Source organism: Nipponia nippon, unplaced genomic scaffold (genome assembly GCF_047370975.1).
Source record: "Nipponia nippon isolate SJK-2023a ecotype South Korea unplaced genomic scaffold, ASM4737097v1 scaffold_1, whole genome shotgun sequence".
Taxonomy (NCBI): Eukaryota; Metazoa; Chordata; class Aves; order Pelecaniformes; family Threskiornithidae; genus Nipponia; species Nipponia nippon.
The window spans coordinates 132652076-132680026 of record NW_028262290.1 but is presented as its reverse complement, the minus strand read 5'-3'; the positions used below and the strand labels follow the sequence as shown (position 1 = coordinate 132680026).

The 27951-nt window shown below is 39.9% G+C and overlaps 1 protein-coding gene across 1 annotated transcript; it reads left to right on the top strand.

Annotated features, from left to right (window-relative positions):
• The first annotated feature begins 713 nt into the window (after positions 1–713).
• Positions 714–27793, top strand: SP4 (Sp4 transcription factor). The gene is made up of 6 exons (XM_087773499.1): positions 714–1319; positions 1993–2093; positions 2601–4158; positions 22964–23192; positions 23429–23628; positions 24710–27793. Exons 1-6 carry the CDS (start codon positions 1313–1315, stop codon positions 24955–24957), a joined length of 2343 nt encoding a protein of 780 aa, XP_087629625.1. The 5' UTR covers positions 714–1312; the 3' UTR covers positions 24958–27793.
• Positions 27794–27951: the final 158 nt, after the last annotated feature.

Below are 27951 nucleotides of genomic sequence, written 5' to 3'. Positions count from 1 at the left end.
CGGCTGTTGGCGCCGAACGGCACCTGCCGCGCTCAGCCCCCCGCCTCTCTGCGCATGCGCCCGCCCAGAACTACACATCCCGGCGCGCCGCGCGGGCCCGCCGCCGCGGCTGAGCCAATGGGGCGGGAGGAGGCCGGTTCCCGCCCCCCCGCCCCCGGCTGCGGGAAATATCCCCGGCAGGTGCGGAGAAAATCCCGGGGCCGCCCTTCCCCCGGCTCGCTCTGGGCCGGGCGCGCAGGCAGCGGGCTGGCTGGGAAGGCTGTTGCAAAGGAGTAGAGGAGCGGGGGGGAGCGAACAGGCCCCGACTTCAGTATGGAAGCCACGGGGGTCTCTCCTCCTCCCTCTCCGGCCGGGCCGGGCGGGGGGTGAGGGGCTGCCAGCGGGGTACGGCGCGGAGGGAGGGGGCCGCGCCTCAGGGGCAGCTGCGGCGCCGCTTCCCGCGCGCTGTCAGTTACGAGCGCGCGAGGCGGGCAGGTGCCACCGGGTTGGCTAGCTCCGCGCGTGGCCCCGCCCGCCCCTCGCCGGATTTGCTGGCGGCCGGCTCGCGCGCGCTGTCAATCAGCGCCCGGGGCGCGGCGGGCCGCGGGCAGCCTGAGGGCGACGGCTCGGCCGGGCCCCGCCCCGCGGCGGCCGGACCCCGCCCTTCGCCTGCCCTCCCCGCCCCTCCCCTCCCCGCGCGCTGTCAAGAGCGGCACGAGCGCGGGAGCCGGGGCCGCTCGCCCGCCCGCCCGCGGCGAGGGCAGCCGCCGCCCCCGCCCCCACCCCGCAGCGCGCACGCCTCGGCAGCCACGCCCCCTCTCGCCCGGCGCGCGGCCAGAAGACGAGGAGGAGGAGGAAGACGAGGGCCCTCGGCCTGCCCCGCTGCCTGCCGGGGCCGGGCCCGCGGGGCGCCGCGTCCCGCCCCCGCCCCGCCTCCTCTGCCTCCGGCGTGGGGAGCCGGGCTGAGGCGGAGAGGGGCGGCCGAGAGGCTGGCGGCGGGGCTCGGTTTCCTGCTCAGTGGGCGTCAGCTGGGCCCCGGCGGGCCCCGCCCCCCCCGCCGCCGCTCGCCCGCCCTCCCCCTCCCCCTCGCCGCCCGGCCGGCCCGCAGCTGTCACTCAAGGCGGCGGGCTGAGGCCGGCGGCGGCGGCGGGCGGAGAGAGAGGCAGCTACGCCACAGCCCAGCGGCGGCCATTCGTGGAAAAATAGGCCGTCCCGCTCCTCCCAGCTCCGGCTGCGACCGGCCTTCTCCCCGCTACCCCCACCCCACCCTCCGCCTCCTCCTCCTCCTTCTCCTCCCCCCTAGAGCGGCGCCTCAGCGGGGCATTAATGCGGGATGAGCGGTATGTAACCCCCTCCCTCTCTCCCTCCTGTGCACACCCCTCCCTCCCTCCGCTCCTCCCTCCACCCTTCATCCCCCCTCTATCCCGCCCTCCCGGGTTCCCCCTTTTCTTCCCCGCTGCTCCCCCTCCTCACCCCGCTCTTCGCTCGCTGCCCCTCCGCCCATCCGTGCTGCTTCCTCTTATGCCCCCTTTCTTCTCTGCCTCCCCTGCCTGCCCCTCCGACTTGCCTCCTCCGTGCCTCCCTCCTCCATTCCCCCTTTCTTCGCTAACCCTCCCTCCTGTGCACATCCCTCCCTCCTTCATTCCTCTTTTCCTCCCTCTTTCCCTCCCATGCACAACCCTCCTCCTGCCCCCTAAAGCATCGACGGCCACTGAGTGGCCGTCGATGCTTTAGGGGGCAGGAGGAGGAGGAGGGTTGTGGGTGGTTTTTTCCTGCTGTCTCTGGGAGAGGAAACCAAACCTCCCCTTTCTGGGTGTTAACTCTCCAGCCCCCATGGGTTGGGTTTCAAACCACGTTTCTTAGGACTCGTTCTTTTGTAATAATGATTTGCGCTGTTGTTTTTATGGAAAGGTAAAGGCGACAAGCTGGGAACCAAAAAAGACACGCTTGTACGTTTTGTTATTGTATAAATGAAGGTGAATAATTAACCTGTTACACTTGATATTTTTGCAGATCAAAAGAAGGAGGAAACTATGCCCACAGAGGGAGAGAAATCTCCCGAGGCAGAGAATAACAACAATAATAATAAAAAAGGAAAAACTGGAGGCTCACAGGTAAAGCACACACACCCGAATAGGGAAGTACCCGAACTATTAGCATTTAAAATGAAATGTTCAGCTAACAGCATTTCCTGCTCAGGGCATCTTTCTTTGGGTTGGATGAAGCATAGTTGGTTGGGTGCAATATTTTTACTGCTTGGACATGTTTTGTTTTTTTTTTATTGTATTTTGCAGTGATCAGCTGCTTTCCATGTAATAGAAGCATTTTTAAATTTTTCTTTATTTTAAGGAGGGAAAAAAAAAAAAAAAGACTGGATTGAGGATGCGGTTATGCGGTTGAGATCCTGGCTGTCACATATTCATTGATAATTGGGGGCTTTGTGTTTGAAGATTATGTACAGAAATACATACTTCCTTATTCAGAGCTGTATCATTGGTCTCTATGCAGAAGCACTTTTTTTTTTTTCCCCTGCTTCCTGTGTAAACCTTAATGCTTACTTCTGATCGTTCATACTCATGCTCTTCTCCTGAGTCTGTTCTATTTTCTGTCTTTACGGATAGGATTCTCAGCCTTCACCTCTCGCTTTGCTGGCAGCCACTTGCAGCAAAATAGGAACTCCTGGTGAGAATCAAGGAACTGGACAGCAGCAGATTATTATAGATCCAAATCAAGGTTTGGTGCAGCTTCAGAATCAGCCACAGCAGTTAGAATTGGTAACAACTCAGCTTGCTGGAAACGCTTGGCAGCTTGTTGCTGCTGCTCCGTCTGCTTCAAAAGAAAATAATGTTGCTCAACAAGGATCTTCTGTTGCCTCAAGTGCAGCAAGTCCCTCCAGCAGTAACAATGGAAGTGCATCTCCTTCGAAAACCAAATCGGGCAATTCTTCTGCAACAACCCCTGGACAATTCCAAGTCATTCAAGTACAAAATCCAAGCGGTAGTGTCCAATACCAAGTGATCCCACAGATTCAGACAACAGAAGGTCAACAACTTCAAATCAATCCATCTAATACTACTGGTCTACAAGACATACAGGGTCAAATTCAGCTTATTCCTGCAGGGAATAATCAAGCTATCCTCACAACTGCAAATAGGACAGCTTCGGGGAATGTTATTGCTCAAAACCTAGCAAATCAGACAGTTCCAGTCCAAATTAGGCCTGGTGTTTCCATACCACTGCAACTGCAAACTATTCCTGGTACTCAGGCGCAAGTTGTAACAACGTTACCTATAAACATTGGTGGGGTAACCTTAGCATTGCCTGTGATAAACAACGTGGCGGCTGGAGGAGGTTCAGGTCAAGTTGGCCAGTCTACTGAGAGCGGAGTTTCCAACGGAAATCAGCTAGCATCTACACCTGTCACTTCTGCCTCTGTTAGTACAATGCCAGAGTCTCCTTCCTCATCTTCCACCTCTACGACCACTGCCTCAACATCTCTAACTAGCAGTGACACGCTAGTAAGCTCTGCAGAAACAGGCCAGTACACAAGCACAGCAGGCAGCAGTTCAGAGCAGACGACTGAAGAACCTCAAACAACTGCTACAGACTCTGAAGCCCAGAGCTCCAGTCAGCTTCAGTCCAATGGACTACAGAATGTCCAGGATCAGTCGGGTTCCCTTCAGCAGGTCCAAATTGTAGGTCAGCCTATTCTGCAGCAAATACAGATCCAGCAGCCTCAACAGCAGATTATTCAGGCCATTCCTCCACAGTCATTTCAGCTCCAGTCAGGGCAGACTATACAGACCATCCAGCAGCAGCCTTTGCAGAACGTTCAGCTGCAGGCAGTGAGTCCAACTCAGGTGCTCATCAGGGCTCCAACTTTAACACCATCAGGGCAGATCAGCTGGCAAACTGTACAGGTTCAGAATCTGCAAAGCCTTTCAAATCTTCAAGTTCAAAATGCTGGGTTACCCCAACAACTAACCATTACCCCTGTGTCTTCAAGTGGTGGCACAACCATTGCCCAGATTGCACCAGTGGCTGTTGCTGGTACCCCCATCACTCTGAACGCTGCCCAGCTTGCTTCAGTACCTAATCTTCAGACAGTAAGTGTTGCCAACCTGGGTGCTGCAGGTGTTCAAGTTCAAGGAGTTCCTGTTACCATTACCAGTGTTGCGGGTGAGTGGTCTGACAAAGTTTTGGGTTTGTTTGTTTGTTTGTTTGTTTTTTTACTATTGCAAGAATACTAGACAGTTTTAAATTAATGCTTTTTTCACAATCTTCTGTAGTAAACGTTAAACCCTTAACTGCGAGGAAATACCTTATACTTATCACTAAAATTCAGGTTTTAAAATAGCTGATGCTTCTCCTAAACATTAAGCTAATATTACCAGTTGTGTCAATTGAAATGTAGCTATTTGATAAACTATCCTCAAATGATCCTGTTCTCCATCGTATTAAGACTTGTAGGCTTCGGGAGTGAACATGGGATGTTATTGTTAGAGCTTTGATATATTTAAAACCAACAAAAAGCTTTTTCCAACCAGGCAGTATTCCTAGTCTCTGCATGGAGGATGTAGGATGAGAAAAGTGACAGTATGTGAACTGGGATATATTCTGTCATGGCATGCATTTGTATGGAACTATTTGTTGTATTCTGCACTAGCTTCTAAAGTTGTTCCCTTAAAAGTTTGAGTTCTGCGAAGAGATTGAGTGGAAGAAGGTATGCTTGTGCACAGTTCCTGTGACTTGTCTTTTTAAAAAAAAATAAAAACAAATGGTAACTGTACCTCAGTGCTTGCTGATGAACTTTTGATACGTATTATGAAATGCCTGTTTGGTTATGCTGGTCTAATAGGTGGGAAAGGAGCTATTAAAAGGCTCTAGGCTGGTTAACAGAGCTTAGTTCTGAAGTTCTGTGCAAGGTCTCTGCAGTGTCCCAGAAGGGCAACCTTATATGCAAAACTTGCAAACTTTTAACATTTCAGGTAAACCTTAATTTAGGCAATCTCTTTGCCAGTTTGGTAACTGCTTTCATGAACTTGGTTTTGTTTCATACAAGTAAAAGTCTTCTGTTGTAGTAGTTAAAATAAACTCTTCTCTTAACAGCATCCTGACTATAGACACAGTTTTTTAGTATAAAACTGTAAGAAAAAACTCATGTTTAACTACTGTCCGGTCTGCATAAACAAATGTTAGTATCTTATTGACTCTTAATCTGTTTGGGTTTGGGGTTTTTTGGGTTTGTTTGTGGTTTTTTTTAATAATCATATGCGAAGACGAGAAGTGTTTAACTGGGCAAAGGACTGTTCCCTTTAGTTGAAACATTTTTGAGGAGACTAAACATAGTTTCATAATAAATTTGCCATTGGGAGAATTTAATCTGCTACGGTACTCTTTGGCACTTGATGGCATGTTGAAATACTAAGATCTGGGTTTGATGCACTAAACTTGGCTTACTTAAGGATCATTACAGAAATGTTAATCTGGGTAATCAGAATTAAAATCTTGACCTTACATTTCAGTTAGGTGGAGCTGACCAGCTGCTACAATATCTTGCAGTCCAATTTGCCTTGGAAAAATTTTTTCTTGATGGGAAGGTGCTGGTTGACTACTGCTGTTAGACAGAAGTTCCTACTTTGGTAGGGGATTCTTCATAGGAAGCCTGCTTTGGGAACAGCCTAGATTTGGGGGGTGCAGGAAGAACCTTTCTGCATGCAGGTTTTTTTCCTGCTTACTAATGGTGTACAAGTGTTTTGTACACACTAATAGGTATTAGAACAAGAGATTCTGAATATCATCTTGCTCAGTTATCTTGACTGCTCCTTTGCTTGCATGTGATGTCTTTTGGAAAACAAAGTGATTTAAATTTGTAACTGAGGATGAAAGAAGGGGAATGAGTCACAAGTATGGTCCTGCAGAAGCCAAGCCTTAGTCATACAGGGTTCATATGCTAACTAAACTTAAGCTTTGTGACCATTGAATTCCCCTCCACCTTTTTTATTTTTTTTTTATTTTTTTTTTATCCAGGTAGGCCTTATGGCCGTTTCTGTTGCACTTATAATTTTATGCTAGTAGCAGTGAATCCTCGACCTTTTCTCCATTCCTTTGTATATAAGGTACTATTTCTGTTTCCCAAGGCTTGAGGTTATGGAGAAAGAGCAAACTTTGAGAATGTGAGAGATAAGTAAGAGAAAGAAATTATAACTAATCTCTACTTCTCTCCTGTGAAACTTCCTGATGCTACACTTTGGGAATGGGAGACGTGGTAGCACACAAAGGAGAGTGAAGAGTGTGATGTGCAATCCTCAATGCTATATTAAGTATTCAAGGAAAGAATGGTAATGAAATAGAAAATTACAAACATGCTGAAATCTAAACGTTGCTTGCCACTTATAAGGAATAAACTGTCTTGATCAGGGCTATTAACTTCCTCAGATTTGCTGGTTTTTATTTGACACGTTTTTGCTATTATTGTTACAGGAAACCTTTTAAAAAATGAACGACTTGGTTACCTCAACATCTGCAGACTGGTATTTCCATTCTTTTTCTGCAGTACCTAAGCTTGTCGGTGTGAATTCTTTTGTACGTTAACTGAACCCTCCAGAAGTGGATCATTCGCTGCAAATGAGCAGTAGAAGTAGGTGTTAGAAATGAGCCGTATGAAGGATGTCCAGAAAGTGTCAGCAAAAAGACTGAGTGAAGGACTTATCCCATGCATTGATTCAGGTGCTCTAACTTTGTTAGGGGAAAAAAGTTACTTTGTCCTTCAAGCAAGCCCAACTGAACAAGCCAGCTGAGTTACAGGGGGGGGAAAAAATCACAATAAGTATTTGTCTGAAATAACTGTTCTTTTATTTGTGTTGCATTTCTGTTCCATGAACATTGTTTTTCCTAGTTATTTCTACAGTGGGCTAATTTAGGTACCTTTTTCTGAGTTTTTCAGTAGCAAATGAAATAGTAAAGCTCTAAATAATTAACCCTAAATAACAAAAATTCTTAGCTTAAAATTATTATGGAAATGTTAAGCTATAGAACTAATTTGGGAAAGTATTTTTTTTGTTGTTGTTGTTCAAATGGATTCTAAATTCCAGATGAGACAAATCTCACATTGGGAAGAAAAAATATTAAAATCTTCAAGTAAATATTATATTTTGGTCTGCTTTTTATAACCTTTGTTACTCGAAGTCTCTGGTCCCAAGGTGTGTAGGCTCTACTGTAAACCAAGCAAGACGAATAAGTGTGTTTGGGTTTTTTTTTGTTGTGTTTTTCAGTTAAAAGTTCAAACATTGCTCTTGGTAAGTATCACACTTTGGGTTGTATGTTGCGTGAATGGTCAAAAAGCAGGGGAAAGCAGAGAAGTTCTCACATCCTTTCACTTTCTGGCCTGAAGGAGAACTCATTCAATATCAATGATGTAGAGGAAAATTGCCTTTTTACTGTGAGAGTGACTGAGCACTGACACAGGTTGCCCAGAGAGGCTGTGGACTCTCCATCTTTGGAGATATTCAAAAGCTGTCTGGATATGCTCCTGGACAACCTGCTCTAGGCGGCCCTGGTTGAGCAGGGTGGTTGGACCAGATGGCCTCCAGGGGTCCCTTCCAGTCTACACCACTCTCTGATTCTGTGAAAGTTTGTTGAGAAGATGCACAAAGTGTCAGTCAAAGGAGTAATTAAATGTACAGAAGAAAGCTGGATGAGAAGATATAAACTAAGTATCTGAGCCTTAAAAACAGATCTTTAAACAATTATTTAATTAAGAGCTAATCAAACAACGGACTACATAAAAGGAACCGTGTTTACTTGAACATGCAGGGATCTACAAATACCTGCCTTGCTATGAGATCAGTACCTTGTCATGACCTTTAAGCAGGCTAGTTCTGTACAAAGTAAACTGCATTTCTTCTGTGCTGTGTGAATTGTTTTATACATGACTTCCTGTGGAATGGGATAGCCTTTAATGTTAATAGGTGGCAACTTCCTGAATTTAGCCCCTATGAGCTTGGGGACAAGCAGGTACTGCACAGTTCCCTTGCCTTTTTTCAAGGCTTCTGTTGTCATAGCTGTAGATGCAAGTTCGAAGGATTCCTGTCCCCCCTGCCCCCCATCCTCTTCCTAAAATAAGGCATCCTTTGCCTTTTTAAAGCTTATTTTCAGGCCCTTTTATTTGTCCAGATGTGTTAATTGACAACATAAGTGACTATGTGGAAGGAACTTGATTTAGTACTAGATGGTTCTAAGACAATATATGGTTCATAAAACTATTCCCTTTCGGTGGGCTAAGTTTCTTTGTCCTTCAACACATTGGGCTTGGAGTATATTTGTTTTAGGAATAGCACGGAATGTGAACGTTTGTCGATGCTGAGGAATATGGGGTGAGATATAACAGAGCAGTTAAACTGTAATGAAATGCTGAGTATTAATGGCTTCCCTGTAAAAATTTTGTGTTCTGCTTGTAGGATTACTTTCACTGGAGCCTTCAGAAGAGGTCGCAAGCTTTTTCTGAACTGGTTCATTGTTTTTGCTGACAGTGGGAGTCTAGTGGTGGTGGTGATGATGTCTTTTCAGAATAATTCCCTGTTTCTTATGGGGAAAAAATAGTAATAAGTCAGACTTGTATCTACCGTAATTATATCTTGATGTAATTTTGTTACATCGTGATGAAGGTGTTTGTCCCACACAAAAGTGTATGAGAGGCTTTTGTTTTAAAAATAGTGAAAAATATTACTTGTATTTTATGTATACTTAGTCCAAGCTTTGTCAGTTGCTTTAGGCAAAAGTCACCATCTATCACCTTCCAACTCAAGTTCAAGCCATTTTGTTTAAGATGAGTGGTGCCATGGCCTGAATTATGGGGAATTTGGAGTTCATCCACCAAAATAACATGGAGGAATGACTTCTGTTCAGTGGAGCAGTCTGTTGCCCGGCAATACTGGAACTGGAGAGTTTTAAGTCTTTTGCAGGGATGTGCTGTGGGCTCTAAAACAGTTATTAATGACAATGAAGTACAATACCAAGTGTTCTTATTGGGACACTTTAAAAACATAATGAACCTTGCCCTTCTGTTTCATACTCTGTAGTAATGTGAGTTACTTTTTGTGAGTAATGTGAGTTTTCTCTTTGACCAGCTACTTTCATTGCACTGTTATTAGTAGTTATGCGATTTGTCACTACCTCCAGGTCTCCTCTTGCTTTCTTGTGCCTTTTCTCATTTGTCTGCATCCAACTTCATCCTGTCTTCAAGGCTTTCTCTTCCCTTTCCTTCTTTAGTAACTCTTCTTGTGTGACAGTCACTAGTTTTATGACTTGCTGTTCAAAGACTGAAGACATTATTTAGATATTACTATCATTTTGGTTCAAACTTTGCAGAGGAGTTTGAAACATTCTACCAAATTCTTTAAACAGGAATAAAATGATACATAAGATTAAATGCATGTAACTCAGGAATAGCGACTGGAAAAAAGAAAACATCGCACCCATTTTTAAAAAGGGTAAAAAGGAAGACACTAGGAACTATCAACCAGTCAGCCTCACCTCTGTGCCTGGTAAGATCGTGGAACAAATCCTCCTAGAAGCTATGTCAAGGCATATGGGTGACAGAGATGATTAGAGACAGCCAACATGGCTTCAAAGGGCAAATCGTGCCTGACTAATGTGGCAGCCTTCTATGATGGAGTGACTGTGTTGGTAGGTAAGGAAAGAGCAGCTGATATCATCTACCATGACTTATGTAAGGCCTTTGATATGGTCCCATACAATAGCCTTGGAGAGAGATGGTTTTTACAGATGGACTATTAGATGGATAAGGAATTGACTGGATGGCTGCATTCAGAGAGTTGCCATCAGTGGCTCAATCTCCAAATGGAGATCAGTAATCAGTGGTGTCCCTCAGGGGTCTGTATTGGGACCAGTACTGTTCAATATCTTTATTAATGACATAGTGGGATTGAGCGCATCCTCAGCAAGTTTGCAGATGACACAAAGTTGACATGCTTAAGGGATGGGGTGCCACTCAGAGGGACCTGGACAAGTTTGAGAAGTGAGCCTGTGTGAACCTCATGAGGTTCAAAAAGGCCAAGTGCAAGGTCCTGCACATGGGTCAGGGCAATCCCCAATATCAATACAGACTGGGTGATGACTGGATTGAGAGCAGCCCTGCAGAGAAAGACTTGGGGATGTTAACAGATGAAAAATTGGATATGAGCTGGCCATGTATGCTTGCAGCCCAGAAAGCCAACCATATCCTGGGCTGCATAAAAAGCCGTATAAGAATTGAGGCCAGCAGGTCGAGGGATGTGATTCTCTCCTTCTCTGCTCTTGTGAGACCCCATCTGTAGTACTGTGTCCAGTTCTGGGGTCCCCAGTAGAAAACAGACATGGACCTGTTAGAGTGAGTCCAGAGGAGGGCCATGGAAATGATCAGAGAGCTGGAACGTGTCTCCTGTGAAGAAAGCCTGAGAGAATTGGCATTGTTCAGACTGGTGAAGAGAAGGCTCTGGGGAGACCTTATTGCAAGCCCTTTAATATACAAAGGGAGCTTATAAGAAAGACTGAGTGATACTTTTTACGAAGGTTTGCCTGTAGTTGCAGGACAAGGGGTAGCAGTTTTAAACTGAAAAAGGGTAGGTTTAGATTGAACATAAGGAAGAAATTCTCTACTATGGAAGTGTTGAGATGCTAGAACAGGTTGTCCAGCGAAGTTGTGGATGTACCATCCCTGGAAGTGTTGAAGGCTCAGGTTGGACGAGGCTCTGAGCAACCTGATCTAGTGGAAGATGTCCCTGCCCACAGCAGGGAGGCTGGAACTAGATGATATTTAAGGTCCCTTCCAACACAAACCATTCCGTGATTCTATGAACATAAGAGCCAAAGTTCTTTCTGACCCTGTCTGATGCTGACTGCAGGCGATGCATACAAGAATAACCTGCTCAGATACTCTTCCCACTGTTCAGTGGTCTGCAGCTCGGGTCTTCCTGAGCCAGAAGTGGGATTTTTTTATTATTATTTTTTTTATATTTAATAATCCTTGATGGATTTCTTTTCTTCCATGAATTTGTCTTTTTTGAGTCTATGTAAATTTTTTACATGTTCAATACTTGTAAGTATTGACACATTTTTATTTCATGTTCTCAAACTCCTGTATTATGAAAAATTAAATTATCTGATTCCCCTTTATATCACTCACAGTCTTCTATTATCTCTATCGCATATGCTAGTTATTGAGGGAGAGGAAGGTGTTTAGTCTGAAGTCCTAGAATATTACATGTATGTTGGTGAACGAAAGAAAATGCATTCTCATGACAACATGTAACCTGCGGGTCGTCTTGCTCATGTTAATGTAATAGTGAGTATGTGTAGAAGCAGAACTCGGTGAGTTGTGTAGCTAAGCAAAGAGGGATGCCTGTAGGGGTTAACAAGGTGAAAAGAGTTTAAAATAGCCACAGTATATACAAGCAAACTGGCAAATATAAATACCAAGGGTAGAAGTGGAAGGAGCTGAAGGATGGTGGTTGCATGATCTTTTTTTTGAATAACATCCAGTGTTTCCCTGGATGTTCATTGGCAAGCAAGCTGCAGCAAATACCTTGAAAGAAACAAGCTGCAAGCTATGGAATCTGCAGTAAAAAGATAAGTACAAAGAACTGAGCTATTTTCCACAAAACCAGAAAATTGCAGGAGGTTTCCTTAGTTTGTTACTTCATCGTGTGTTACTTAGCATTCTGAGGGTGTAGTTGGGAGGAGTATAGAAATTTAGCATACTTTTTCCAAAGTCATGAAAGGTCACTTACAACTGTTCTCAGGTTGCCTTGAGCTGAGAATTGTTGCAGAACCAGTGTTCTAAATACTATAGCACTGGCACCCTTTTCAAATGCTTCAGAGTAATTTATAGGAGAAGCATTTAGTCTTCTAATGACAAAATTGCTTTGGTTTGGGGATTTTCTTAAATCGAAATTCAAAATAGAGGCAGAAATGGTTTAACAACAAACAATGCTAGTGAAAACAAATGTTTGCTTTGGTGATGGTAGCTTAAAAATCAAGTATCAATTCATGCATACAGAATGCACAATCCACCTGTTCAGCTAAATTGCCTATGGAGAGTAACCTGGTAAAAATGCCTCAGTAAAACAAGCCTTTTCTGTCTGACCTGTGAGTAGCAAGGCATGACTTTATCATTACTTCTAGATAAAGTGGGAAGGGGAAACATTTCAAGTACCAACTTTGCTCATAATTGTGAGGTGAAGCAGGTTTCTAATGAGCCGTTTCTATGCTATTAACTTCAAGAATTAAATGTAAGTTCTTAAGTCTTCAAAGAAGAATGTTAGTAAAACTGTATTTCCCTGTTAGAGTATGTGGTCTTATAAAAATGTTGCATCAATGCAGGTGTGCTCTCTGAGAATATCAGGTTTTGCCATTGCCTCTCTCAGTCCCTATTGTCAGAAATCGGAGCATATAGAACAGGAAATGAATTGACTGAATTTTTGTGTTCAGAAAATGTGAAGCAAGCAAACTGAGTGATACTGCACATCTTCATCAGCCTGTTAGTATTTTTTTTTTTTTAAGGGTGCTTAGATCTGCACTAAGCCAACCTTCTTGTTCTTCCATTACCACCTGGGGGGGGTGGGGGGGTGGGTGGCAAGAAGCATATTCAAAATCTGATTTCAATAGCTTCCTCGGTGTAACTTAAATTATAGAATACTTACTCATATGATTCTGGTGCTGGTAGATAATATAAATCAATTCTTACTGTTTTAATATATTTAAAATGTTTAATCGCAATGGTGATTATTGAAAAATCTAACTATATATGGAATGGCATGTCATGTTCTAAGGGGAATGTTAATTTCAAGTATAAACAATGTTATTGAAAAACAACTGTTTTTCTATGGTCAGTGATTTTAATGGACAATTCGGTTAATAAAAGTTGTTTTATTCATATACTGTAGCGTAGTAGCTTTGGAAGTAGTCAGGACTGCATAACAAAATGTAATTTTTATAATGAATACTTTGCTCTTGTCATGACACTTTCACCAAAACAATACCTCTGGACATCTGCAGTCTCTTGAGAAATGTGGCATCTCAGCACATGCTTAGGTTAGTTTGGGCTGTAGTTACATGGATTTCTATATGCATTCATTCTTAAGAATGTAGTTTCGAGTGATGTTTAATACTACTGACAGTGGCTAACAGTCGTATACCTTAATCAGATATATTGGTAAACCATGTTATCCCAACATGCATAATTAGTCTTAATAGATTGGCAGACTAGTATCATTTTGTTGTAAAGAGAAAATGATCAGTTAATACCCTTCTGCCAAAACAAACTTGGGATACATGTTAGGTACAAGTCTGACTTTCCTTAATTACAGAGTAGTTTCAAGTGATGATGTGACCACTTTTCACTTGAGCAAAATACTGAAGTCTAAGAAATACAGGCCTTGGTTGTCTTGTTTCTTTGGTCATCAGGAAGTAACTCTGACTAAAACATCAAGCTTTTCAGTTTGTTCTGAAGCAAAAAGGAAGACCAGTTAAGATTAAACATGTCATTTTATAGGGATACAGAAGAAGACGGCAGAACTTCTAAGGGTTTGGTTCTTGGATATTTACGTGGCCCTTCTTTTGTGATTCTATAATATGTAGCTTTGTTGGTCCTTGCCTGATGAAGACTGTAACAAAGTTACAGTTTTTACATCTTTACTAAAAAAAATTGGTCTTCGTATTGGTTAGCCTGTCTACCCACAGGCTGTTATAAAACGAAGGCTTGTGTCTCATGTTTAGTCTTACTGTGAAAGTCTTTAAAAATGTTTTATGAATCTTGTTTTTCCTGATAATAACTTCTAATCACCTTGCCAGGGTTTTTTTTTTATCTGAATAAACTATCAACTGCTGTGCAACTTAACCTAGTTTTGAAGTCGGCTATCTTCCTTTCTGTTGAAAGGATTTTCCATTTTCCATGTATGTACCTGTTTACTAATCCCTCCTGTGCATAGAGGCATATTTATTTTTATCTTGATCAATATGAAGATAACATTTCATATAGCCAACATGTTTACTTCAAGGACATTCATGAACCTTCTAGTCAAGTGTAAAATATGTAGGCTAGCTAAACCGTAGTCAGAAACTCCACAAAACCCAACCAAACACACCCCACCCCCACACCCCCCCCCAAACCAAACAGCGTACTGGAAACTAAGCTTGCATTTTTTCATGCCAGCCTCCTTCTGTCCTTTCAAGATTAGGCTACTACAATTTCCGTGGTAATATACAGAAATTGAACTGAGATGTTGAAAAACACACTTTCCAAGACCAGTATTTTAGTTTCCATATGGCAGAAGTGTGTAAGATAGGCATTTGATTTTTTTTTTTTTTTTTTTTTTTGTTACAGTTTGTCAGATATTGAGCTCCTCTAGTCAGACTGTAGAGACTAACGGTCAAAAAGCTTCTTTCTAGTCCTATCCCTATTTTAGAGTTAAGGGGAATAGTTGGAAAAAAGAACGGGGCCCCATTCTGTTGTGGCTATAAGCTGTAGAATAACCTGAGACTTGGGGCAGGGTGATGGGGTAAAGGGAGATGTTCCATAAAAATAAACTTAAAAGCCTCTATTTCTTAGATCTACTACTAGTTCCCATGCAGTGCTTCTGATGTTCTGCAGCATAGTTGGTACTTAAGTTTTCAGTTATCTATTTGCTCTAAGGTTCAGTATGCAGGGAACTACTTGTGTTCATCTGCAGAGAAGTGTTCTTGAACACTCATCCTAAATACACTTTTCTTTTTGACTGTTTTTTCAATGATGATGAAAATCAGGGTTTTTTGGAAGGGTCTCTTGCCTTAGCAGTAATATAACAAGTTACTTTTCTGATTCCAACTTCTACTTTAGAATACCTAATAAATTGACCATATTTCCTTTTCATTTGAGGCCACAGCATCCAGAACAACCAGAGGCATTGCCTTGCTTTGACTGAAACCTCTGCTTCATTGTGCAAGACTAAATTTTGTGAAATTGTAGCTCTGTGGTTTATTTTTATGTTGTTTCTGTGTAGGTCTTTTTGTGTTGTATTTGTGGTAGCTCTTTCCTAAGTTTATTAAAGTAATAAAAAGAAAACTGGCTTTCACTTTAATAAAAAATACTGCCAACTGGGAAACTTCCTTTTCTGTCTCAAAGTACTGAAGTGACTTCAGGTTGTCCTAAAGCACTTTGGTAAAGCCTTACATTTTTGGAAAGCCATTAAAGTACCTTCATGAAACTTTTTGGGCCTTGTTTTGTCTTTGTGTTGCCAATAAGATTCTTGCACAAAATGAAAAAGACTTCAGTTTTTTTGAGGTGTTTAAAACTTACTTCCAACTTACTTTTTAACTGCCTTAAATCTCATGCTTTTAAGTGGTATTTTTCACATAAGTTAAGCATAATTATGATACTGTTCAGTAATTTTTGAACACAGGGAGCCATTTGACATAGGAAGGTTTTGGAGGAGAGGATAACAAGTTCTTACAAATCTTGTCAAAGTTGGCAACAGGCAAAACATCAAAAGATAGAAACTTGCTGCAATGTCCCTGTAGGAGGTAGAAAAGACAGATATGTAGTTGATGCTGCAGTTTGCACTGGAAATTTTATGCTTGTAGTAGCATCTGGATACAATGTTGTGCTGTGATAACCCAAACTTCTTGTAGTAGTTGTGTGGATCCAGTTCCTCTCTCTACTCTGAACTATTCTTCTCTACAGAATGTGTGGGTCCCTTGCATCAGCCCTTTTACAGTTTCTGTTCTGGGGAATTCTTCCTCTGTCACATATTGTTTCTTCATAAATCTTTTATAAACCACTGCTTCAGGGTAGAAGAGAGGGCAGAATCGTCTGCATACCATTTAAGTAGCACTGAATCGCATCGTCTTCTGTGTAAATACTGAAACTCAGTGTTGTCTTCACATATATTTAATTTTAAGACATGATTTGCACTTCATTCTTTGGCATGAAACCTCCTTCCTAGTAGATTTTGTTTGGCAAAACATGATTTCTGACTATAAACTATGGCCACAGACTTTTTTTTTAAATTTTAAAATCTTGCTATATCTTAATCAAAGTATTATCTTTTATTATACACATATAAATACATTATTATAAATAAATATAGTGTATTATAAATAAAAAATAAACATATGTAAATATATTGTCATCTTATAAATTATCTGTATGCCATTGTGGAAAAAGAATGTTAGACTAAAGGATGTTTGCAAGCTGACTGCAGTTTGTGTATGCAGGGGAAGGAGAGATGAGAAACCTTTTTCCCCCATTGCTTTGCATCAGTAAGTTGTTGAATGGGTGAGTTGCTGCATCAGCTCTGATGCTTGTAGAGCTTTGGAACTCTGCAGACTGTCATTAACTTTACTTAGCTGTCCTTTTGCAATATACATTGAATTATGGATGTCAGTTGCAGCCTTCTCTTTCATTTTTAGAATATGCAGTTGAACAAATTTTTTTTTTTTTGCAACATTAGCTGCTCTGGCTCTAGGTATATTTTGCAAAGTGGTCCTCAGATTTTGCAGTAAGGTGCATGCTACTGAGATATCTCTGTCTTTAATGCTGCCATCTTTTTGACTGCTGAATGCTGGTTGCACAACAGCAACAGGAAATCTATACAAATTGTTCTGGGGAACTAAGTACCAGAAACTAGAAGTGTCCTTTTCTTAGTCTTAAATTTCTCTACTTTTCTAAAGCTTGACTCCCATGTTTTCTGTGTACCATTGAAGTTAAGTCCTTTTCTTCCCTTTCTGCCCTATTTGCCTCAAAGAGTAGTTTTTCATGCTTGCTACTTCAGGTGAACAAGAATAGGAATGCAGGTGCAATATGTAGTAAAAGGAAACTTGTTTTGATTTATGATGGATGGCCAGGCCTAATAACCATGCGCTTCAGCGGTCAATCACTCTATAGGAAAGTATTTCCTAGGTACCATGCATTAGCTTTCTTTAATCATCTAGGTGGTATTATGGGAGTTATTATTTTGCAAATTAGCTTTGAAGCCTAAAATTGATTGATTGAGAGAGAGAGATATTATTTGACTTCATAGTAATTAATTACAATTGTTGAGTTTTCTTGCATGAATGTGGTATAGACTCGTGTATACGGGAAAGCGTATGAGAGTTGTAACTGCTAAGATGCAGTTTTACTGCAAAACTGGAAAGCTGAGTGAGTGATGCTGAAGAACAAAGGATGTGCAATCCTTTATCTTTATAATCCTGTATCTTGTGATAATAAGTAATGCATTTACTTAACTGCTTAAATGGGAAAGATTAGTGTCTAAAATCATGCAGGTTCTTCTGTTTGAGAAGCTTTAAAAATTTCTTTGATGTTATTCTTAATTACATTCAGTCATAATCGTATATGCAATATTGCAATGAGTAAGAGTCTTACTGCACTTGGTTTGCAAAATAAATACCATATCAGGTTGCCTTGTTGTTTGCATGTTGGCCTGGATCAAATAAATGGTTACTATCCAAAAGAAAGAGAGAGCTTAGACCTGAGAGAAAATGAAATGCAATGGGGTAGTTGGTGTCAGTGTTATTTTGTACACTAACGTTTTGTTGTAACTTAACGTTGTAACTTGACAGGATGTACAATAAAATTCAGTCATACACAAGTTCAGTGATGATTTTATTAATCAAGAATGTTCCACAGTTTCAGGAAATCACTATTAAAGAAATCATGGGAACTTGAGAAAAACTTTTTATCTTCTAAAAGCAGGTATAAATGTGCAGTGGCTGCTTTGACAACTCATATAGAATAACATAGATGAACCGAAGTGTGACTTCGTTTCCTCGTGTAATGATTTGTTTAGACCTCTCTCTGAAATCTGTGTTGAAACATGAGAGCTCTTGTTACTGAACGGTTTGATTATCAATGGTGAAGTGTAGTGATATCAGGTCTTGTGGTTTGGAGTATGTCAGGAAGAAGTAATGTCAGGTGATCTCTTGATTGTAGCAGAATTTCTGGGAGGCTTTAAGTGGTATTTTAATGCCACTGGTAAGAAGTCATATGGATTATTTTTAATAGGCTCTTTTCTCCATCTAGAAAGTGTCAGGAGATCATTCTGTTTCAGTATGGATAACATTATCTCAGCCACCTGTTTTCAGAATAAGCAGGGTTTGGTTCAGACAAAAAGCTAATTTGTATCTAGATCCTCTTTACCAAAAAATCCTCACTTTTATAAACTTTTAGAAGTTGCCCTCATTTAACTTTGTAGACTGCTGACAAGCTCATATCAACAATTAAGTTTTCTCAGTATCTCTTCTTTAGTAAACTTGATTTAAGAAATAATGACATTTCTTTATCTTCCCTTAATAAGTATAAATGATGTAAAAGTTAAAGCCCTTAGTGATCCCTAGTGGATTCTAGTATATAGTTTAAAAAAATCAAAATCCCATACAACTCAAGACTATAGCAGGCTCATTTTGAGATTTAGACCAGGGCATGTTCTGTCACTCGTTTTGTGAAAATTTTCTGATTTTTCTTCAAGATAAAAGATTTTTCAACTGGTCTAAAATACATTCATTTTACTCTCAAAGAGCAAGAATGAAAAATTTTGTGTTTAACAACTTTAAAATGAGAATAGATGCATTTCTTTCTATCCTGTATGCTACTAGTGTGCTAGCTTGTTGGGATGCTCTTTCAGGAGTTCAAAACAAAAATTAAGTCCAGGAATTACGTTATTGAACTTTCCAGTGTTTTCTGATAACTGTGTAAATCTCTGGCAAAGAATATTTATCAGATATTTATGCTTCCTTCAGTTACTCTTTTACCTCAAAAAGTAGAGATTTGCTTATTGAATGTTGTGGCCTGGATGTTTAAATAAGGCTATTTGTGTGATATTTTGAGGGTTTCAGAACTTTTAGTAAGTGGAATACAAGGGAAGGGAGTTTAAAATAACAACTCTGTGAGATTAATTTAAAGTAAAAAATCAACATTCACATTAGAAAATGTAGTAACTTTGTTAATGCCATCTGAAGAGTGGTCATTTAATTACTGTTTAACTGAAACCATATGGGTAATGTAATTGTCTGCCTGAGCAATCTTACTTTTGGCATTTTCTCTTTTGTATTTTTATTATTACTTTTACAGTTATTTTGAAGAATTTCTACTCAGATGTATCACTATATTATGTTTAATAAATAGATTAATGTTGTAGTTCAGTAGTGTGTATCCTATATTCCAAGATATGCATGGTCCTCACATGGGGGAGGGAAAGTTGGGAGCAGATAAAGTATGTGTCAGCAGTGGTACTCGATATTCTGAAGAAGTATTAGAAGACCCTTGAATGGTTGGTAGTCTCGTGACTTAGAGACTGAAAGTTGGTTCATATCAAATCAGCACAACATATTGGATTTTTAGAAATGCTGAACAGGCTTCCCCATAAATGTGGATTGGTCAGATCCAGCAAGAGTTATGTGCCGGACATTCATCACTGTAGCACTAGTCGTGGAGTGAAAAATGGAGGCGTCCTCCTCAGGGTTCAAGTGTCTCAATTCACATCTTACTTGAAAAGCCTTGGTCTGGCAGCCTGGGGGGAAGTTGCACTGAAACTTTAATATCAATTCAAGAAAAGCGGAGAGAAAGGGACATTTGAGAGAAAATTATGCTCTTCAGCTGTGTTCTGACCACAGACTGGTTAGGTCCCAGGACTTTTTTGCTCGAATAGGACTTTGTGACATGGATGGAGTCATCCCTCTAACAGACTGTAACGACAAAGGATAATTCTTATTAATATATTTGAAAATGTAACTGATAGTGAAAATAGCATAAGAGGCTGCAGTAGGTATTGCCATAATATCTGTTACGTCTTTGAGTTTTGCAGTAACCATTTGTAGACTCATCATTTATAGTGCTGCTCTGTGAATTAAAGGAGTTTGCATCTTGGGTTTGTTTAACAGACAGGAGAATGGTTTGTGCTCTGTGGAAGACTACAAGCTGAACAAGTTCTTCCTGTTAATTTATTTACATTTGTCTAACCAAAAACTGCAGCTGGTTTTCAACACAAGCAATCACATTATCATGTTAAGATGAGCATTAGATATAACAAAAATGATCAGCTGCCTTTGACTGGCTATTCATAGCACTCGGTCAGCACTTCAGCAGGTTAACAGCCTGACAAGGAATTGCCCCTGGACTAGCACTTTCCTTGGAAGCCCTTGTGTCCTCTTCTGCCACTGTTAGACCCAAGTAGATATTACTATTTGCATTTATACCGCAGTGTTCTCCTTACCCTATCATATACTCCCTCAAGGATTTTCATGAGTGCTTTTCTTTCCCATTAGAATATGGGAAATAAATATATTTCCAGTACATAGCTATTCTGAAAAGAAAGATTTTGTTCTATCCTAGACATATGGAGGGTCTGCACTCAAGATTAAGCCTGTAATTCTTTTTCTATGGTTCCTCTGCTGCAAATACCAGACTTTTTTTAAATTTTTTTTGTTTTAATATCTATCTATCCAACAGCAAGTGGGATTCAAATGTTATCTTTTCTGGGTTTGTCCTTGTTCTTTTCAGAGAACCTGAAGTACTCAGCATCTGTCAATATTTGTGGGCTACTTAAGAAAACAAGTAATTTATGTTTATTTATATCTAGGCAGATCAGGTGCAAGTTGCAGATGGAAACCAAGAGAGATAACTGGGAAAATTTGGTCAGTGCTTCTGGTGAAAATAACCTGGTACTAACCTAGACACAAGACAGATTTATTCTATTTCCTGCAGCCAACAGTGGACTGTTAGAGGACAGTCAAGTCACTTTGGGAGGTTCTCTGTATATCATGTTCTTTAGTCCTAACCTATCTGCGTGTGTGTGGTGGTGTTAGGTGGTGTGTGTTGGGTTTCGTTTATGGCTGTTATCATGGTGTTATACAAGATACCATATATTGCTCCTCAGCAATCATGTGAATGAAGTAGTCATTATCCCGTGCTGTGTTGTATATGAACTCACTTGGTAGCTAGGCAGTTTAGACTTCAGAGTGTTCTTCTCAGTGTTATCCCCATTGATGGTGTCTGTTACGGATGTTTAAGTAAGTTGGAGTACACATTTGAATCTCTCTGAATCATGTTACCTCGAAGGAGTTTCTGAGTTTTAAATTAATGCTTTAATACTGAGGACTTTCAAGTCTTAAAATATTACAGTCTATTCTAAGGAATTCTGGTTGCTCATTACACTCTCAATAAGTAGGTAATATTTCCTCTTATTTCCCATTTGTATGAAGGCACTGAATTTTTGAAAATGGCAGCATCTGATGATATTTTGTCCCATTCCTGTGACTGGCAGGACTGGCATTCAGTGTTGTCAGATTGCAGCTAGAAGTCATGTATCTATGCCAGATTTAGTTTGTCACATTATTTCCTTAGACCGTATAATACTAACTTTTTAAGCAAACATAATATTACCCTGCTGCTCAAGAAACTACACTTCTTACCTATATTGGAATAGTCTTTATTTTGCTTTAATATCAAGACAGTAATCCTGATACCTTTTGATCAAGAAAGCCAATGAGATCAATGAACTTATGCAATGAAACTGAATTCTTAATTCATCATGTCAATCAACTTAGAATTCCATTTGATTCAGTCAAGCTGGTTTTCCAGTCTTCTTGAAAAGATACTCCCCTCTGCAAAACAAAATCATAGAATCATAGAATATCTCAAGTTGGAAGGGACCCATAAGGATCATTGAGTCCAAGTCCCTGCTCCTTACAGGACTACCTAAAACTAAACCATATGACTAAGAGCGTCATCCAGACACTCCTTGAACTCTGACAGGCTTGGTGCTGTGACCACTTCCCTGGGGAACCTGGTCCAGTGACCGACCACCCTCTCAGTGAAGAACCTTTTCCTAATATCCAACCTGAACTTCCCCTGACGCAGCTTCATTCCATCCCCTCGTGTCCTATCGCTGGTCACCAGAGAGAGATCAGCACCTCTCCCTCTGCTGCCCCCCTTGAGGATGTTATAGACTGCGATGAGGTCACTCCTCAGCCTTCTCTTCTCCAAGCTGAACAAACCAAGGGATCTCAGCTGCTCCTCGTAAGTCTTGCCCTCGAGGCCTTTCACCATCTTGGTCACCCTCCTCTGGGCACACTCTAATAGTTTGATGTCTTTCTTATATTGAGGCACCCAAAACTGCGTGCAGTACTGGAGGTGGGGCCACATCAGTGCAGTGTAGGGTTGGACAATCACCTTCCTCAACCAGCTAGCTATGCTGTGCTTGATGGACCCCAGGACACGATTGGCCCTTTTGGCTGCCAGGGCACACTTGACTCATATTCAACTTGCCATCAAGCTAGACCCCCAGATCTCTTTCCATGGGGCTGCTCTCCAGCCTCTTGTCCCCCAGTTTGTGCCTATAACCAGGATTACCTCGTCCCAGGTGGAGAATGCTGCAAAAAAACCCCAACAACAAAGCAAAACAACAAAGCTCTGGTATGCTAGCTTGTTCAAGTCTAGTCCTATAACATTTCTTTTTCTTTGTGGCTCAGTGTTGATTCAGGACAGATTGTAGGAGAAGTGACAATTCTGTATGTGCCATAAAGCGACTTTTAAAATTAGCTAATTGTAGTTTTCTGAATGTGGATATGTTTTCGAAGGTTATTAGAGAGACATTAATTGGCAATAGATTTAACAATCTTTCTGTGTAAGATTTTGTTTAATGTTTTCTTATTTATGTCAGCTTTTGAGAAAAAGAAAACACTTGTTAAACTAGTTTACATTTCTTAGTATCAGTCAGTAATTTGCAGTCTTGTACTGTTCTAATAACAAACAAAATTAACCAGGGCTATCTATGCTAGCAGATAAAAGTCCTCTGGTAGTGCTTCAGGAAAATGGCTGGATTTGACATTTGTTTTGTGGCTTCCCTTAACTTCAGGTGGATTTTTGTTCCAGAAAACGTATGAAGTGTATTTGTGCATTTCACTTACTGAAGTGACTAATAAAAGGTACAAACACTTCCTTATTTTACAGGTCAACAGCAAGGACAGGATGGAGTAAAAGTACAGCAAGCCACAATAGCTCCTGTTACTGTAGCAGTAGGTGGCATTGCTAATGCAGCAATTGGTGCTGTTAGTCCTGATCAGATAACACAAGTGCAGCTGCAACAAGCTCAGCAAGCTTCTGACCAGGAAGTGCAACCTGGCAAGAGACTGAGAAGAGTTGCCTGCTCATGTCCTAATTGCAGAGAGGGAGAAGGAAGGTAAATGTAAATTTTATCAGTACGTATTTAGACTTCTTATCACAGTTTGCCTCATTTGGGCATGTGATTTTCTTATATTGCCTACATTTTTTAATACTTTCTATTAGAAAGTATGTTTATATGTTTCTTTTTAGACAGGGGATTGCAATTGTCTCTATTAGCATGAAATATTTTTCCTAATAGTTATTCATATTTTAGAATATAATTACTTACCTGTTTACATTTGATCTTTTTAGAGGCAGCAATGAGCCAGGAAAAAAGAAACAACATATCTGCCATATTGAAGGATGTGGAAAAGTTTATGGCAAGACATCTCATCTTCGAGCACATCTGCGCTGGCATACCGGTGAAAGACCATTTGTGTGCAACTGGATTTTTTGTGGCAAGCGATTTACAAGGAGCGATGAGTTACAAAGACATAGAAGAACCCACACAGGTTGGTCAGCCTGCTCTCTATGCATAGTACAGCAAGTCTGAATCATAGTAGCCATGGTTAAACAATGATATCAAAGATATCACTTATTAGGATCTCTGAAAACTACTTTTACACGTAAATAAAGCAACTTTAAAACAGAGGAAGTGGTAGATTTCAGTTTTCATCAATGCAAGCTGACTGTGAAATCAAATAAATAAATGAGATCTGTTCAAACTGTTCTTCTGTACCTGTGCTAGAAAAAGATGACCGTTTCATCACAGATAGCTGATGTACATTAGCTAATACCTGATCTAAATTTGGCAAATTTTCTGGAGCATGCGTGGATTGGCCATGGACCAGGGTTGTCATTTCCTCACTTGGACCGGCTCAATCCTTAAGAAATTTATTAACCTAGTCCATACATCAGGTTTGATCTTCTTGGGACATTTCTTGAAGCTTCAAGTGAGAACTGATAAAGCAAGTTCTCTTTACAGTTCAGATTGGAAAGGCGGACCTTTTAGAAATGGAACATTTTATCAACCTTTGTATTTCTAGCCCCAAGAAGGTTCCCCTCCCCGCCCAACTTATAGCATCAGAAGATAGCACTCAAAATTCTTAGCACTAATTACATTTGAACAGTGACAGGGCTTTTTAGTATGATGAATATATCTCTCTTGACATAGATTTCATACATCCTTATGGAGCTTTGGGATTCACGTTTCCAAATTCCCTTCTCATCACTGTAATCTAAAGAGCAAAACTGTTCCTTAAAAATGCTATCGAGTAGTTCTTTCAGGGCTTTTACCTCTCCTACTCTGTCAGGTTTATAGAGGTTTATGAAAATTCTCTGGGGACCTGAAATTCAAACATCTCGACAGATAATCACAGCATAGCAAATATTTGTTGAGAACATTTTAGTAGTGAAGAGTGGATTGCCAAGAGCCCATGACCTGGAAATTAGACAAGTAGAAAAGAAAACATTGTATCCTTTTAAAGACACTTCAAATGTTGAATAGAAAAGGGTCAGATTCAAATGATCAAGCAAAAAGTGTTCAGTGCTCTCTTTCAGTAACATTTTGGTTTTGTTCTTCTTTTAAAAAAGGTGAAAAGAGATTTGAGTGCCCAGAATGTTCTAAAAGGTTTATGCGAAGTGACCATCTCTCAAAACATGTCAAAACTCATCAGAACAAGAAGGGTGGTGGAACGGCCCTTGCTATTGTTACCTCAGGAGAACTGGACTCTTCAGTTACTGAGGTTCTTGGTTCTCCAAGAATTGTCACTGTTGCAGCCATTTCTCAAGATTCAAACCCAGCAACCCCTAATGTTTCAACAAACATGGAAGAATTCTGAAAGGATCATTTATATGGACGCCTAGTGCTGCACTTAAGTTTACATACCTTTCAGGATATGGAAGTGGGCTGGTAAAGTGGATTACAGAGCAGGAAATCATGTTTTCAGTCATGACTTCTATTAAATGTTCCAGGTTGGAGGGTCAGCATGGGAAGTGTACACCGGTGCAACAAGACAAAAATTTCAAAAATACAAACAGCGCAAATTGATGTACTGAATAAACAGATGGGGGAATATTATTTCCATACTGTACTTTTTTAGTTATAAGTCTGTATATCATGTAATGATTTTAAATGAACTTCCCCCCCCCTATTTTAGCATTGTATGTTAATGTGTTTATAAAATCAGATAATATCAATGTAAAACAGGGTGGACCTCGACTAGGATTAATATCATTTGATGAAGGTACTTTGTTTTTAAAATAAATTTGTAGTATTTTCATGAGAACATCCTTTTCCCATAAGGCACAGAAAAACCGCATACATATTGAACGATAGTGGAAATATTTCAGGTTTTTGCTCAGTCCATAGAACACGTCAGTTGATTTTGGCCGTCTTTTCTCAAGTTTTGGAATTACTCAAATAGCAGCTGGATGATGCACGCTGCAAAGTGGTTCTGAGGTGGACCTCAGATTAATTTTGACCACTACATTATAGTAGTGTGTATAAATGACAATCAGTGAGTTCTAATTCCTCTCTTTGTTTGGAGAGCTAAGGTGATGTAGGATTAGTGTATACAGTAGGAAAGATAAAACCATAGAAAGATATTAACATAAGATTTTACAATAGTAATGGTATCTTTATGTAGGATGAAAAATGAATATGGCAACTTTTATGTCAATTTTTGGTATTTCATTTCATTATATTTTAAAACATCTGTGGTCCATTTCTAACTCATAGGTAACATGAATCATAAAAACTCAATCTTAAGTATTTAAATGTTTTAATTTTGTTAGAATTCATGGAAATTAATCAGACAATTGAGTGTTGTAGCTCATTCTCCAGTATCTTCTCTCTGTAAATACTAGTTATTATATTGTGGTTAATGTGCTGAGTTCTTTATGCTTTGACTTAATAGCCAAAGAAAAGAATTAACTATCACATTTTAACCAAAAAAAGGTATTGAAAGTAAACATTTTCTCTCTTTTCCCCGAAATATTACTGTCTTTATTTTCTCTTCAAAGATAATACGTGGGCTAATAATAAATACATGTTACCTATCAAGTCTTACATGAGCCTCCAACCACAAAACAAACTGGGGAAAGAGGAACATAGTTATTTTTTTTACTACACGACTTTTGATTTCAAAGGTTTGGTTACATTTTCAGATATGCCAGTTTAATAGGAACATAGAGGAAATGAAAAATGACAATAACAAAAACAAACTGCATTTTGTATGTGAAAACTCCAGTGCGTACAAGGAGGAAAGATGGCCAAATATTTCATACTCAGGATTTTTAATTATTTCCCATAGGCATAAATGTAACCTTTTACACATACAGTCATTTGGTAATAATTCTCATGACCAGTTTTTTAAAAAATTTATACACCAAAATATTTTTGATGTAACTAAAGGAAGTACAGTGCAAGAAGGATAAGTTTGTTTGTTTGTTTGTTTGTTTGTTTGGTTTTTCCCTGCAAATTACAAAAGGAAGAATGTGTTTGGTAGCTGTTGGTTTGAGAGACATAACAGATACCTTGTGCATTCCCTCACAAAACATATACTTCTCATCTGAATACTTTGTCAATCTTGTGGTGTTTTCTGTATTTTTGAAGCAAGAGAAATACCAATCATTGTTTACACTGTGTACACTTTAGGCCAGCCCTTTGTAGCAAAATACTAAGCTGAAGGTATTTTATACTTTCAGTTTACATAAAAAGCTTTGAGATTAAAGAAAAACAATTTTACACTGTGGTTATAAATTTCAAGTTTCTTAAAGCTTTTGTAGACTTGTAACAGAGTCTTTAAATTTTAGTTGGGTTTTGTACATTATTTTGTATATTTTATTTAAAGTACTCTTAACTGATGTATCTGGATTTAAAACATCAGAATCAATTAGATGTTACATTTAATACAGATGAACATTAGGTAGTATTAACTGTTAATTTTATTATATAGGAAATGAAACGTCAAATATATATTTTATCATTATGCTTCACAATCAGTGCTATAAATTTCTTTATGCAAAGAAAGAACTTTCCTAATGTTAATACCATGTTTCCTAGAAGTTAACAATTTTTGTAAACTGAAGTTATGAGCATTCTGCACAACCATTTCATATATAATTTTTTCATGCATACTTATGTATGCAGATAGGAAACTGAAGTAATTTTTAATCTGCAATGAATCCCTATTATAGATGTATCAAAATCTAAATGTGGTTGGCTTCATAGCATCTCAAATACATTAACTTGTGTTAGCAGGTGCATATTGTACCGCTGGAATTGAAACATTTTGACGGTCTGTTCTGCATACCATTCTGAATCCACTTTTCTGTCTTAAAAGGATCGTAAATTTCAATGTCCTTTATTTGACTCAGTGGGATATAGCTGTTGTAAGTAATAGGGCACAGATGTGCAGTAGTATCTTGTTTAATGGCATTTCACTGTTCATTCCCTTTGCCACCATTAAAAATTTTGCTTTATTGTAATTATCAGTGCAAAGTGTATTTACCATGGTAGAACTCCAGTGTTAGAATAGTTTTTTTCTTACAATATACTTTCTTTGGTTAGGTTTGTGTATGTGTTGCCGATTACATTAGAAATTGGTGTTAAGTCATTATTTATCACATTCTTTCACGAGAGCAGTAATAAAAGTGTGTAATCTAGGAGAAAAAGTTAATTTGTCAAAGTTAGGTAAGCATGATGTTTAGGTCCTATTTTTCAATTTTATAACTGTTTTATTGCAACAATATTTGTATTTAAGTCTTCATTTTAATGCCTTGTGGTGTTTTTTTATGCATGTCACTGAATTGTCATCCCGCAAGAATTGATG

What these genes read in the sequence shown, in the direction of transcription:
- SP4 (XM_087773499.1), top strand. An exon ending in GAAAAACTGGAGGCTCACAG is followed by an intron (nt 2,094 to 2,600) that starts GTAAAGCACACA and finishes CTTTACGGATAG; the next exon opens with GATTCTCAGCCTTCACCTCT. An exon ending in TACCATTACCAGTGTTGCGG is followed by an intron (nt 4,159 to 22,963) that starts GTGAGTGGTCTG and finishes CTTATTTTACAG; the next exon opens with GTCAACAGCAAGGACAGGAT.